Genomic DNA, 15,464 nt, shown 5'->3' on the forward strand with positions numbered 1-15,464 from the left:
AATGACTTGTGCTCGCGGACAGCTCCCTCCTCCGCCCAGAAAAAACCCACAACTCCCAGACGGCCGAGCTTCAATCTGAGGCTGACCCAGCAAGTGTGACCCACTTGTGGAGGGTCCTGGAGGATCTGGTTCAGTCCAAATGTTGAAAATAGAGGTTAAAGATATGCAGCGCTGCGCTCCCCCTGCAGCGATCAGAGCACCTCGAGCTGTGCCTTCTGCTGCGCGCCGGAGGCCAGCAACAGATGGAGGACACAGACTAACTGCGTTAAATACAGAAATACAGGCTGGATGTGAGTCTGACTGGTATTCCTGACATGAAGGAGAAGAGGAGTGTTGCTGTTTATACGGCAGATCAAATAACAGACAATTCGGAAAGTTTGGAAAAGCAATGAATGTGTTGCATTGCTCTTTCTTTGAATGGCTGACAATTATTACTCACTGGATGTGTCAACTGAGCATGACATACACACATGTCACAGAGCTGTAGTCATTCTGGCCTCCAGCTCAGTGCATTTGATTCTACTCAGTCATTCTTCAGTATCTTATGAAGTTAAAACAAGAGAACTGGACTTACAATTAATCGCTCTCTAGAGAGCCTCCTCATAGATCTGCTTCACTCCTCAGACTAAACTAACACATCAAAGAGGAAACAGAAAACCTTTCTCTGTGATTTGTCATGTCAACAGAGTCTGAGTCAGTGTTTAAACTGCTCAAGATGCTAGCATGCTACTGGTTAGCAACTGTCAATGGCTTCAACACGATAAACACATGTGTGGCTCACATCTATGACACTGAGGAAATACTACAGTAACAGCTTAGCTCTGACCTCTGTCACATGTTGTATCCAAGACTAGATGTTTGGAGTGTGGTTCAGGGCTTTCTGTTGGAGAGGTCAGAGCTGAGCTGTTGAAGCTAAATGCTAACCTGTAGCATGCAAGCTTCTTGAGCAGCTTAAACACTGACACTGGTTACTTCACATAAACGTGCGTCTCTGGGGCCGTGTTTTTACTGTTATCTTCTTGAGCAATGATTACGAGTACATAAAAATACCACTGTCAATCAGCTGTCTTTCATTTATATCCTGAGTAGAGATATTGTTACATGTTGCAGTACTGCATAATGCTACTTCGGTATTGAAAATGGCCACTATAACAACAAAAGTCACATGACTGAAAGGCATGTATAACTGGTGGGTTTGACGTTTATCGAAAACTGCAATGAAGAGGCTCTCTGGATGGAGAGTGACACGTTGGCCAGTCCAGTTGTTTTAACTCCACATGGTTGAACTGGTGATCTAGATGACCGAGAATTTTACATATTTTTTTATTAAATCAACTCCCCCAAAAAATGCACTGATATTCTGAAGGCACATGTTTGTGAGTCAAATGTGTTCCAAATAATTCAGTTGTGAACACACAGAACACTGACCCAAATCTACACAAAGCAAATCTCGGCACAACAAACACATTCTGACAACACACAGTAAAGCATCCAAAAGTGATTATTTTAATGTCTCTTACGAACAGCCCAGAGTTTAGATCCTACAGTTACTCAGGTACCTTCAAAGCTAGATATCTCTCAAAAAGTCTACTTAACTGCAGATGATCCATGTACATAAAGCAATAAGAATTCACCGACTGTGTCTTTTTTTGTTTTGTTTAATCCATTAAAACGCAGACACATTTTCACTAATTATGTAAAATACAAAGGTGAGGTGCTATTATGAGTAAGCGGTGGTTTGATGCCATTACTGCTGAGCTCAGAGCTGTGAACGCTGTTCCTGGTGGAGCCACCTGCTGCAGGATTATGATGCACTAATGACAGACAAGTATTCCCGGGAACTGTCAGACGGCGCCCAGTGTTTTTACTTTTACAGAACACAACCTCAGTGAACTGTTCAAAAGGCTGTGGTGCTATACATATGCCCAAAAACACCAAATCTGGTTATACTTGTCCCCCAATAGTGCATTATCTAAACCTCTATTACTTCTCTGTTAAAATACATACCTATGGTCTGGCAGGTCCGCACACAAACTGTCCTTCTCAGGATCTCGTACACCTGATGAAAAGTATTACAATATTAATACATTAAGATTTGACAATCATGAGGCACAAAATAATAATAAAAATAATAATATGTGAAACGTACTATTCGGCCTCTAGTGGAGTTGTCAAAAAATGTGTCTTTGGATGTGATGTTGTATCTGGAAGACAAAGAAAAAAATAGGGGGTTGGATGGGTCTGTATGTTAAAGGAGCTATACCTGACATGTTTTTCTTTTTGCAAGGTCACATTCTTTTTGCCCCATAAATGTATGTTGTAAATGTAGTCATTTGTGAAAAAAGCAGCCTGATGCGAATGGTTTGCACCTTATTATCATTTGTTGCCTAAAAAGGTTCAAAATCAGGTATAGTCCCTTTAAGATTATATAACATACCAATTTAAAACCTTCTTGCACGTTTAAGCCTGTGTCATGTATGTTTATCTGTCCAGGAAGCTCATATGTCTCTCTATTCTAACCAATATTCTAGATTTGGAAAGAATCTAAAATATTCTAACCAAATTTTCTACAATATTTGGTTAGAATATTCTATTCTAACCAAATAGAATATTCTATTACAAACATGGTTGTATCGCAACAATATTTATGTATCATTGTTGCAGTACATAAACATTGCGATACATGTTTATGTTGTCATAAACATATATCGCAACGATATTCTATGTTGCAATACATGTTTTTTATGTATCGCAACATAGAAAACCATCTAGGACTTAGGACTTTTTGAAAGCTTTTTAGAAGAACATTTTATTAATGTAGCATGCACTCTCACGGAAAAAAAACAAAAAAACATTTACAACTCAAGTTCGGTTGTCTTTACTTAATCTTTGTAGAATTTGACATATTTCTCAATAGAAAGCTCAGAATTCAGTCACTAATAAAGTAAGGCGCACTTAGGCTCTATTTCTAAATCTGCATTTGTGAGGGATTCTGTCCAGACATTCATTCATTTTCTTCCAGCAGTCTGAGCAGAGACGCCTCAAACTCTTCTGGGGAGATCCAGAAGCATTCCCGGGCCAGCTCAGAGACATAGAGTCTGCATGAACAGCGTTGATCCAAACAAGACTGTCATCTTGAATGTGTGCAACTGTTGCGCCACGTAACTGCAGCCTGTGGCTGAAGGGTGTTGCTCATAAAAAGAGGTCAATTGAAGTGTGGCACTGAGAGCACTGCTTTCCCTTTGGAGCCTCATCATCTTTTCCACCTTTACATCACACTCCCACATGTACTTCATTCAGCATTTACGCTATATCCTTTTAAAGCTCACAAAAACTTTATTCATCTCACTGTGAGTTAAATACTGTCCGTGCCCCGAGAGAAAGACTATATGCCACTGGTCCCGATATAATCCAAACAAAAGCACATGTTCAACCCCCACCAAAACCCTTTCCTCTCACTCCTTCCCAGCCTAGGAAAAAGAGTGCTTACAGTCTACATAACACCGCCATTGGCCATGGGTGTCTAACAGATCCGTCTGTCAATCTCACGCTTCAATACTTTCCTCAGTGAGAACATGACCCCGAGACACTTGAACTCCTCCACTTCAGAAAAGGATTCTCCGCTGACTTGGACAGGGCAAACCACCTTTTTCAGATCAAGAACCATGGCCTCGTATTTGAAGCAGATTTTGCTGGGCCATGTATTCATAAAAGCCCACACAAACCCACACAAGTATAGTTGACCATGCTTGAACTAAAGACTCTGTGTTGTCTTACAGATGTAGTTTGTCCCTGGAGAAACAGTGGGACAGCAGTTTGGTGCGGCCGTGCTCCTGATGTGGGACCTTCGGCTGAAAAGGATGGTTCAGTTTCCTCCACACGGTGTTTATACCGGTGCTGAAGCCGCTCTCTTCCTTCAGGTCGTAACTCTGAGGGAAATAATGCAACAATGCAACAAGTAAAGATGCTGAAAAATGGATTAAGTAAAGATATCAACCAATTCTGTTTTGGAGCATCATAACAACGACTTAGCAAATTAAAACTTTTCTTATATGTTTGGCCTGGAAAATTCTCATAATAATTCAAATGTAAACTTCCTGGATCCAGAGTGTAAATTAGTAAAACAAAGGAGCTCTTCGAAGGGAAAGTCATTCATAAATGAAAACCAAGGCACTCTGTTGTTCAATACTGCATTCATTATGTATAGGGTCTAAATGAATACACCTCAAAGGAGTCCAGTGTTTTTCAGTCTTTCGGCCTTCATTTGGTCCATTAAGACAAGCCATAAACAAAGGCGTCTTAATTTCACTCCAGAGTGCCTTGGGATTCTGTATTTTATGAGGAGCCCGACAAACAGTAACTGCAGTCACACTCTAGAACCACTCTGCGTCAATAAAGATACACTGGCCGTCGTTGAGATGTTTCTACAACTCTCCTGGAGTCCACCTGAGGCAAATGAAGTTAATTTGACTTGATTTGGAAAGGGGCACACCTCTCTATCTCACAGCTGACAGAGCACGTCATTGCAGAAACCAAACCCTGACGACAGAGGAACTGTCTGTAGACCTCCGAGACAGGTTTGTATCGAGGCACAGGTCTGGGAAAGGGTTCAGAAAAATTGGTGTACCTTTGAAGGTCCCGAAGAGCACAATAGCCTCGATCATTCATAATGAAAGACGTTCAGAACCGACAGGACTCACTAGAGCTGGTCGAGCAATCAGCTTTGTCATAATGGAGCATTGTATGTAGATTGATGAGAAGTTTTTATTTATTTTGAATCCATTTTGGAATAAGGCTGCAACATAACACGTAGTACTTTCTGGATGCACTGCAAAAGTGTTCTCCCATATAGTTGTCATGTTTCATGTCACTGGCTACGTTTACATGGAGACAAAAAATATGATCATAATCTAATTTCTGGAGTTCTCAGATTATTGAAGAGACATGTAAACAGTACAATGTGATATACATTATCTGATAAAGATGTATCGTATTTGTCGGACAGTAAGTCACAAAAACAATAGGCGTACGGTATGCTAACGTAGCACATTGATGGTTAGCTACAGGAAGCATAAACAACAAACTAAATAGGTGTCTGGTATGTTCAAGTCACATAAACAGTTCAGATAACTATAGCATAAAGGACATACCACTGCACCGTTGACAAACCTCTCCCGGCAGCACATTTTTCAAGCTCTCATTTGCGGAGTCGTTCCTCTAGCTGTGGCCATCTAGCTTGATTAGCTTTCTTTTGTTTACTTCACTGTGGTTTAAAGAGTAACCTCCGCTTTCGCGCTCACTCCAAACTTTAGTTCTGCTGTGCGAGCTAGCTAACCGTTAACATGAAGCATCAAGTTAGCATTCTCCATTGTTTATGTATTTAAGGGCTGTTGAATCACTTTGCTCCTCTCCATGTCTTTGCATCTTTATTGGGTAGAAAACTATATTCATAATTCAGCGTTTGTTGAAGTAGATTTTCAATAATTAAAGAAAGTCTAGATTTTTCTCCACCTTAACTGTTTTCAAACATGACCATATATGGGCGATTCCAGAGATGGCGTCTGTATCTATAAAGACATAACACGGTAATCTGATTCCTTTCTGAAAGCCGAAAATGAAATAGAAACAAATCACAAAAGTTATCCATGAAATAAATCCAAAACTTATTTAAAGTGAAAACGCAGTGTGGCGCCGATAGTCGAGTGGTTAGAGCTGCTGCACATATGCAGAATATTGCTCCATCCTTAGAGTTGTGGGTTGTGGGTTATATTATCTCTACAGCTCTTCCCTTACATCCTTATTAAAAGTTAAAGCGCAGTTTGTGCTATTATTTCACTTTGCTGAGATCAAGAAAAACAACACTCAGCTGACCAGGTTTGAACCCTGAACCTTTGAGTTTCTAGTGTGTAAACGCCACATGGAGCCCATTGACTCCAGGTCCAAATACGGAGGATCATTTTCAACCATCTCTGGCTCATGTAGAACCCAGAGTTTTGGATAATCCGATTTCTGAAGTGAATATAAACGCATCAGCTCATGAAAACGTAGCCAGTGTCTCAAATTCTTACCGTTTTAGTTGGAACTTTAATTTTGAGGAACTCTGCCTCTCTGCACAGCACTGGCCACGGAGCATGGACACGGGTGAAGCTGGGCCCATGAGCCTTTGCCTGAAAACACAGAGGATTTATGTTACAAAAGTGTCCCTATTGCAACACAGACCCATCAAAAACACAAAGGAGGAGGAGGCATCAAGACAGGTGCTTAATAGGGAAAGGAAAGCAAGCTGTGGGCAAATCTGAAATGTAAATGAGAGGAAGCTGCTTGTGTACAAAGAAAACTGTGCTGCTGCTGATCCACTCTTGCACATGCTACTAATTTGGCACATGGGCTAATTTACAAAATATCAATGTGATGTGATTTGGAGAGGTTTTACCAATCTACCAGTCTCCGCTAACATCTGTAGCTACACTCCAAACAATATATTTTTCTCATATCACAATAAGAAAGGACAATAGCTTGCATTGATGATGACCCACAGTAACACATTGGCTATTAAAAATGAATGGTTCTTCTGTCCATTCTCTCTAAAGCGATGCCCAAAGCACAGTTCTCTTCTCTCTGTTACAGAATGTTCCCGATGGACCTGATGTGATCATTGTAATATAGCCATGTATGCTCTGTAGACGGTATGTGACTCATGTAGTTGGCAGGCCATTTATTGCTCACCTTGTGATAACAATAATTTGCAGTATAGTCACACTATAAGTATTCGAATAGGCATGATGGAGCTGCAGTACATCAGTTGTTTTCTATCATGAAACCAGAGGCATAGATTACCCATTCTGATTGGTTTGGTCAAATATAGCATTTAGGGCTGAAGATGACTTTCTGATTTGAGTTTCTGATTGGTAAGACCATTAGAAACTGGCGAGCCGCTTGACTTCGAGTCAGTTATAGAGTCCGGTACTGCTTCATAGAGACTGGACGGCCCAATCACAGGGCGCAGGGGAAGGGGTATGGGGAGTGGAGCTGTAGATGCCACAAAAACGTTTGAAAACAGGTCACTCTTAAAGGAACAGGCCACCGTTTTTACATATTGGGATCTGTTCTTACCTGAGCTTAGTCGAGTTGATACGTACCTGTCTGGTCTTTGTGTGTGCCCTCAGTAAAAACATATCACAGTATGGAAAAACGGTGGCCTATTCCTTTACGTCTCAATTACCCTTGTGTTGAATAATCATAATAAATGTAGGATAAATAAATTAAACATTTTGCTTGTGAGGTTCTGTTTTGAAAATGAGTGTTTTCAGCCGTGTCATATCATACATCTCCCTGATTGGTTCTTTCTTAGTCCTGCCTTAAAATCATAGCACCAGGAGCGGTGTATAGAATTAGGGACTCCCCAAATATTCAGTATTCCTCCCAAGTGGGGATTGCTAGCTTGAAGGTTGCTTTGTCTCTGATTCAGAAACTAAACAAAGATATAAACATGACAACAACCATATTACACAACGTAATGGGGACACAACCTGGCAACTTTACTCACCAGACCCATTTCCCTTTACCTTGCAAGCCTGTTTTACAATGGAAAAGTGGACCTACACTATCCGCACTTCCCAAGGCATGTCCATGATCAACATTCACTATTGCATTCAGTAATCAGTCAGACTTCACTGACAGAGTTGAGTTGGGGGGACGCAGACTGTAACCGTACCCGAGACCCCCTCAAGCCTGATACGGGACAAGCCCAATGTAAACGCGGAAACCCGAACTGTCCTCTCCAGGGAGAGTGTAGCAGACAGAGCTCAGCTGATAGACAAAGTGACAGCTTCACTCCGGGTCAGTTACATTGTATGGCCATAAGTGCAGAGGCTAATTGTACCTGTACTAATGTATGGATGCTATAGGTGAAGAAGGAACACAGAGGTGAAGGTGAAGAATGAACACATCTGGAGAAAAAAGTTGATATTAGTGTGTATTTGACCTTTCAGTGACTCAGTGGCGCCTTTACTTTTACTTTGCATCCCTGTGGCCTCTAGGACACTACAGGATACAATTGATTTAAGTTTGATTTGTTTCAGGGTTCCTGGTAGGTGTTCTGAATAGAAGGTATACGTAACCATGGAGACAGTTCCATCAGCAATGAAAACCTACCAGAAACCTTAAAAAACAATGGATCCTGGGGCGTCCTACAGGCCACCTGGATGCCAAGTAAAGGCGCCATGTTATACAGCCGATGGGTCACTGAAAGGTCAATACGCACAAATATCAACTTTTTTCTTTTGTTTTGCATAAAAAGTTCAATAATGTACCTTTAAAAGTTACATAAGTAAGTAAGTGCTTTATTGTCATTGTACAAGCGTACAACAAAATAGAGTTCAGGTGTCAGTCCTGAGCTGCTGCGACTGAGCCGTGCTGCCACTGTGGGTCAAACTGACCCGCATGACCTTGGAGGCCGGGGAAACTGTAACACTCAAAAGAAACCTGGTTGGCTTCCCTCTGTCTCCTCTGAAATGGTGCAGCGCCTCCTGGATTTGTCCATGTTTCAGAGCATGGTGTCCTGCACTGGTCAGCGGACTCAGCTCCACAGCAGTCTTTCACCATCTCCTCGTCTGTCCCTTTTTTGTTTCCTGTAGCTCCCCCTCTGTCCTGCAGGTGGGGGGGGCTCTTGGTGCCTCTTCAGTGTCTCAGTAGAAGACATGTGTAGGTCTCCAATGGGTTTAGCTGATATGCTCGCTTTCATTTACCTTTAAAAAGCTGCTTTCTCAGGACCAGTTTGGACTCTCAAAATAAACAAATCCACCAAACCTCCACAAAAAGAAGACGTAAAAGTAAAAATATGATAATCACAGAATTGTTAAAACTGTTCAAAGGTGGCACTCATATGGCGTCACAACATTCTCAAAGGGCCAACAATAGAGGCGTTTTTTGTTTGTTATTACAATGAACCACCGAGTACGAACTTTTTAAATTGTTAGTTGTAATAATTTCTAACTTTCATAACTTGCTTTGCCTGTGATGCACCTTGGCCAGGTCTCCTTTGTTAATGAGAATTGGTTCTCACTTGACTTACATACTAGGTCATATATAGGACACCCCCAATTTCACAGGGATGATTTTTTTATACACGTCACGGTTATGTAAACGACAAACAACTAGCTCGCAAGTTCACGATGAATAGAAAGGCTTTATATTTAGATGATCAGCACACAAAGGTATTTTTCACTAAAGTAACAGGGCCAATCCACAAAAAACAAATCCACTTTACATACTTTTTTCCCAACTGCTATTATTCAAACACAAATAATTTGAGTTTTCGGTTCAGATGTTCCATTTGTTAGTCTCTTTTTTCCTCCCTAATTGCCTCCTTGCCACCTCTCGCTCTTTGTTGCTTAGAAACAAGCTACTTTCATCACACAGACTTATGGCAAGTATCCCCTTTGGAGTGGGGAACTATTGATGGAAATGATAAGGTTAAGAACCACTTTGTTATATAGGGCTCCGATATGAATGAAAAGTCAATTACAAAAAATGATTACTACCAGCCTCAGTGATTACAAAATAAAATAAGATCTTAGCCTTGATCTCTGTGCCGTCTCGAGGAATCAAAACCAGGACCTCTCTGATGTGAAACGTAAGCGCTAATCTGGTACACGTCTCTTTCAAATCCCATTCCCCGGCTCGATTGGTGAGAGTAATGTACGGCCGGATGCCAAGAATCGTATATCCCGTCGTTTGATCAGTCGTTGGGATCTGAATTTAGCACGTGTTGATATTCAAATTGCACTGTGCTGCCTGACAGAAAACAACACAAAAAAAACCATCATAGAAATCTCTTCCTACACATCCTGCTAGGACGCTTTGAAAATCAATTCTCTTTTCAACCACAGTCCACCTCCACGGGCTGTCTTCTGCGGCGCGCTGCTCCATCAAAACGCATGGGGGTTATAAATACCTTCAGCCCGGAGAAGGTTAATTAGTAGAGGCAGTTTCAATTAGCTCTTTATCTCCATGGGGGGGTAAGTGGGACAGGGCCAGCGGCGTATTTTGGACAGGGAGGGGGCGATTGACAGTGTAATGGGACAGGCATAGCGAGGAAAGGGGAGCGCGGGGAAGATAAAGTGATTTAACAGCATTAGATCGGGGCAGATTAGACAAATGTAAACAGTTTAATTGGAGGGGGGGATCCCACTTCTCACTCTACGAAGTGCTGCGTCTAAACTTGTTCAAGCTCTTTGGTTATGGACCTAATGCAACAGTTGGTAAGACATCTACATACAGTATTTTCTTCCCTTTCTGTGCGAGCACTTACAGTGAAAGGTTACAGTGAGGAGTTATAAAAAATGCATGAGCCATTTTGAGTGACATTTAGCTCAGTAAATATCACCCACTCTTCCACATGTGTCGCTCTTCTCAGCTGCCGCAAATGCTCTCACAGGTTTTTGCTTTTTGGTGTTTGCATCACTCTTTAGAAATAGACTCATGTGGCAAATACGTGATTCACGGGAACTTGCCAAATGTCGCAGGATAAAGACGCATTTGACAAAACAGCACAACAGGAATTAGAGTAAGTGTTTGGATTGTAAAAAAGAATGCAAATTGTATTACGTAACCTAAGCATATGTTTAAAGGGACTATACAGAGTTTAAAAATGTCAAAATGATGTATTCTCCTCCCCCTACATGTTCCAACAATGTCCGAATGAGCTCAGACCTGTTCACCACAGCTGCCTCTAAAATCCTGCACTGTCACTTAAAAACTTGTTAATTCCTCCCCTTTTACTTTATAACAATTTATTTTGAGACTACAGTACTTTAAATAAGGAAATTTGAGTAGAATGGATATGTAATGTATGTGTATATATGTGTATGCATGTGTACGTGCATGTACGCGCAGATGGGTATATGTATTTGTGTATCTATTTGTATGTGTATGTACATAAGTGTGCCTATGTGTTGTGAATGCATGCATGTATATGTGTGTATATATACGTATATGTAGATGTATGAACTTCGTAACGTGTAACGTGCAAATGTAGATGTATGTATATGTATGTGGGTGTGTATGCACAGTATGTATGTACGTATATACATATGTTTGTTTGTGTTTGTTTTTATTTAATATCATTCTTTATTATTATTTATTTACTGCGCACAAACCCATAAATTGCAAATAAAAAAATAAAAAAATAAAAAACTTGTTAATTCGGGTCCGAAGTGCCGTCATGCACGAGCTTAATGTAGAAGGTGCAGTTACACGTATGACCTGAGGCGGCAGTAGTGAGTATTAAATGGCTAACTTGCATCTCGATATTTTCATATAGAAAAAACTACAAACACATGCTTTTACTGTGAGCGGCTCAGCTCTCCTAAGACGTGACTGTAACTTTACTGGGAGTTGGTACGTCTCCAGCTCGTCTCCATGGAGATGTGACTAAAGTCAGCAGAATTTGAGATCTAAATAGGTCCTCATCCAAATCCATTCTTTGATTACCCACTGGTAAAATAGCATTTTCTGTGTTGAGCTGGTCATTAGAAGCATGTTTTGTATTGATGGCAACAAAATACCGGTAGTCCAAAATGTTACAAAGTGTGCCTTTAACAAGATAGAAGTAACAAGATAGTCTGGTGCCACACAGGGCGGCACCAGACTTTAAAACAATGAAACAATAACTAATGTAATGTCCAAGCAAATGTAATGTCTAAATAAGCAGTATGCAGCAGACAGGAATGAGTCCCCTGTCCTTAGACACTCCTACGGCAAAGAAAAACTCAAAAACCAAGTGGAAGGAAAGAGAAACCTTAGGGAGAACCACAAGTATGAGAAATCCACTCCCAAGAGTACTTACTACTGCTTACTAATAGCCAAGGTTCTTACTATAATAAAGTCACACAATGCAAAGTTAGTGAAGATTAAACAATCTTTACATTACGGATGACTCCTTTACAGTGACTGAGCTTCTAGTACAATGATTGCAAATATGATCAAAGTTCTGATTTCTGAAAGAACTGAAGAAAAAAAACTTTTCCTCTGAGTGATGGGAATGTCCCTCCGGTGGGGCAGACGGCAGGTCCCAGCTCACTCTGCTTACTGTGATTTAATTAAAAGTGTGCTTTAAGAGGATGTTCCTGAGAGATCGAAGGTCAGCTCAATAATCCTCAGACACAGTCAGCAGGCCTGACATTTAAGTTGAGCTTTGCCTTTTTTACACCAAGCAATCAGTGATAAATGAAACCCGCCGCACACGGCTGTGAGCAGCGGAGAGCACTCTCCGAATGTTGAAGTGGACAAAGCTTCAGAGGGATTATTGACTCAAAAAACTCAAATTTAATTATCTAACCATGTTTTGATGAAGTTCAACACTAATAACAATTACCCTCTTCTTATGCTAAAATGCCTTTATTGTTTATGGCATGTCTTAATGGATCTCACAACACAACACATTGCTCCAGGACGAACAAACCCTCTCCTCTTTAAGGATATTAAGGACTCTCATACATTTATGTTTCAAATAATAAACTTTTTAATGAAAAAGTAAGTAAGTGAAAGTAAGTGAAGTAAAGTAAGTATTTACACTACATTTGAGAAATGTGTATTTTTGTATCTTCATCACTGGCTATGTCCTCAGTCAATGAAACGGCGACAAAAAAATAATTTAAATGAGGATTCTAATATGTTTTACTTTTTATCCCATTAAAATCAGGTAGGAAACGGGATGAAACAATCAACCTTTGCGTGATTGGGCAAAGCTCTTTTCTGTGTCATCAATTGTAAAAGTAATTTATTATATTAAAGGGGCTAGATGCAAGTTAGCCATTTTATACTCACTACTGCCACCTAGCACATTTGTGGAACTGCAGCTTCTATATTAAGCTCGTGCATGACGGCAATTGGGACCTAAGTAAAACTTTCTGAGTGACAGTGCAGGATTTTAGAGGCAGTTGTGGTGAACAGGTCTGGGCTCATTCTACACATTAAGACATTGCTGGAACATGTAGGGGGAGGAAAATACGTAATTTTTAAATTTTTAAACTAGTCCCTTTAAGTTGACTGTGCTTTGAACATCAGTTTGTTTTTTTGCGGCTCAAAACGTACCTCTTCGAATTAGCTTATAATCAGGTCAGTTAGGTAAAGCTCTGACCCACAGCCTGAAGTAAAGCTGCCTTAGGAGAAACACTGCTGTGGGAAGTACGGTCCACTGAGCGCTATCCTCTTCTTCTGACTGCAGACTTTGTCTTATCAAGATACAATATTTAATTTATCTGTAGTCTGTTCATCACTATTCACATGGTGTCTCCTGTCCCACTCCCCCTCGGGAGTGCCTGTCTAGATCGAACGGAGGAACCTGGGTGAACGGAGGAATCCTGCATTCTGGAATCTGAGGACTGGACAGTCTGTGATCTTGGCCCGTCTGCTGAGGGATCCTTCGGCCCTGGAATGGATCTCTCCTTCTGTGGTTTTCCCCAAGGTTTCTCTTTTCTCCTGCTGGGTTTTTGAGTTTTTCCTTGCCGTACTGGAGAGTCTAAGGACGGGGGACACCCACGCCGCTCGTCGCTACCTCCTATTGGACATTATATTTGCCATTATATTTACCTGAACTTTTAATTGTCATATTTATTGCTCTGTTTTATTGCCTTGATGTTTGGTGCAGCCCTGTGAGGCGATTTCTGTTGTGATATTGGGCTATACATAACCATTAAACTTGAAACTTGAAACTTCAAAGGCAATTACAATGTGTCTCAATGAGTTCTCACATCTGCTCTGAGACTCTTGCAAAAGTTTGTTGGGTTTCTGAGCAGAAAGATCACGCCTGACTTTTACAGACAGCTGTGAATCAGTGCATTTTTTTGTTCCAATTCTACACTGGAATCTTAATTGTTGCTCACATGGATAAGTTTTTGTTTGAAAATCCCGAGCTATTACAATCCACAGTGACCACTAGCGCCTCCCTGAAGTGATTCGGCCCAGTCCCATTGAATCGTTGCTATAAGGAGCTATCAGTGGGACGGCTAATCTGATCCAGGCTTAGGCTTCATTGCCACACTGTCAACAATCTGATTAATACTGCCGCCAGTGTGTGCCAGCTGGCTGCCGACCAACGCACGCACATGGTCACCGCTAAAGAGGGTCCTCTCGCTGACCGGCACTGAGTTATGCAACACAGATACTGTATGTAATAGAGGCATACGTAACATTATGAAAACCTTTCTATCACAGCCTGCTACTTTCGGACTTTCTCTTATTACTGCGTCGCCACATCTCGACCGCAGCACCAAAAGCACTTCAGCCTCTCTCCTTCTGTTCACCACCACCTGTGTCAAAGCCCCAATGATTATTCTCTCCATTATTCAGACAGGAAACTCACACAGATTCAGAATGTCCAGTAACTTTTATCTCACTTTGCTCTTTATGAAGTCTCATCTAGTTTGATATGTCACAGCCGTTCTCTCTTAACACCTTTGGGTTCAATGCTGGCACCACGTGGGAAATGCTCCAAAATATTGAGTTGCTCAGATGAGTTTTGTGCATAATTGTTTTAAAGCCATCAATAAAAGTCACACCAAAATTGCCACTTTCATGTGAATGAGTAGATCAATACAAAGTGGGTCAGAGTCTGTGCCGTTAGTGTAACACTGGGCTATAGGGTCATTCCATTAATCGCCTGCCGCATCGATTGGCTGTCAGAGTATTTATCCAGCGTAGGAATTAAACCGTGACGTCTTTTTCAAATCTAACCGAGTGTCTGTGGGGACTACAACAACTTTTCAGGTTTACATGACTAAGAGCGCTCTAGTCAAAACAACACGCGCTGAATAATTATCCCTTGCGCTGATAGAGAGACACAGGCAGACAACCATTCATTCGCACATTCATCAACACGTACACGTCTTGGACGGCAGGAGGAGGAGGACCCACCGAGCAAAATATTTTCAAAACGATGCCCTATCCTTCTTAAGGGTGACAAATTCGAGCAAGTTAGGCAAGAAAATCTATAGTATATTGTCCATAGTACCAGGGCCGACTTAACCTACCCATAGGCCCCTGGGCTAACCATGAAATATAGCCCCCCTCCCAGTGGTTAAGGCGGCCCTGCATAGTACAGTGACTTTATGGATTCTAATGCCCATTGCCCAACGTTCCCTAATCACTGACACACAGGTATTATTAGACAGAGGAATTAACATTGTGGTAGCAAATAGCTATATGCCCAATAAAATGTGATCCAGATACTCATACATACTCATAAATACTCCCAAAAGCAAATAAAACATGACTTCTATATGGTTGAAAATAACGGCATGTGTTATAAATTGAATAAAATACAATTTGTTATGACTTTTGTTACAAAGAATGTGTGTCAAAAAGTTAATCCTGATTTTTCTGGAAAGGATGTCAACATTCACCAAACAATATACAGTGGGGCAAAAGAGTATTTTGCCCAAATCCAATAGGAAGTCTATGGG

The 15,464-nt window shown here is 41.1% G+C and overlaps 1 protein-coding gene across 1 annotated transcript in view; it reads right to left on the bottom strand.

Annotated features, from left to right (window-relative positions):
* Nucleotides 1-15,464, bottom strand: part of ano2b (anoctamin 2b) — a 91,437-nt gene that overhangs the window by 51,930 nt on the left and 24,043 nt on the right. Inside the window, exons 5-8 of the mRNA XM_079552554.1 lie at nucleotides 6,069-6,167; nucleotides 3,778-3,929; nucleotides 2,150-2,204; nucleotides 2,008-2,059 (exon numbers count right to left, since the gene is read on the bottom strand). Of these exons, the coding sequence (XP_079408680.1) occupies nucleotides 2,008-2,059; nucleotides 2,150-2,204; nucleotides 3,778-3,929; nucleotides 6,069-6,167 (358 nt within the window). The remainder of the gene's footprint in view (nucleotides 1-2,007; nucleotides 2,060-2,149; nucleotides 2,205-3,777; nucleotides 3,930-6,068; nucleotides 6,168-15,464) is intronic.

This window comes from Gobius niger, assembly GCF_951799975.1.
Source record: "Gobius niger genome assembly, chromosome: 2".
Taxonomy (NCBI): domain Eukaryota; kingdom Metazoa; phylum Chordata; class Actinopteri; order Gobiiformes; family Gobiidae; genus Gobius; species Gobius niger.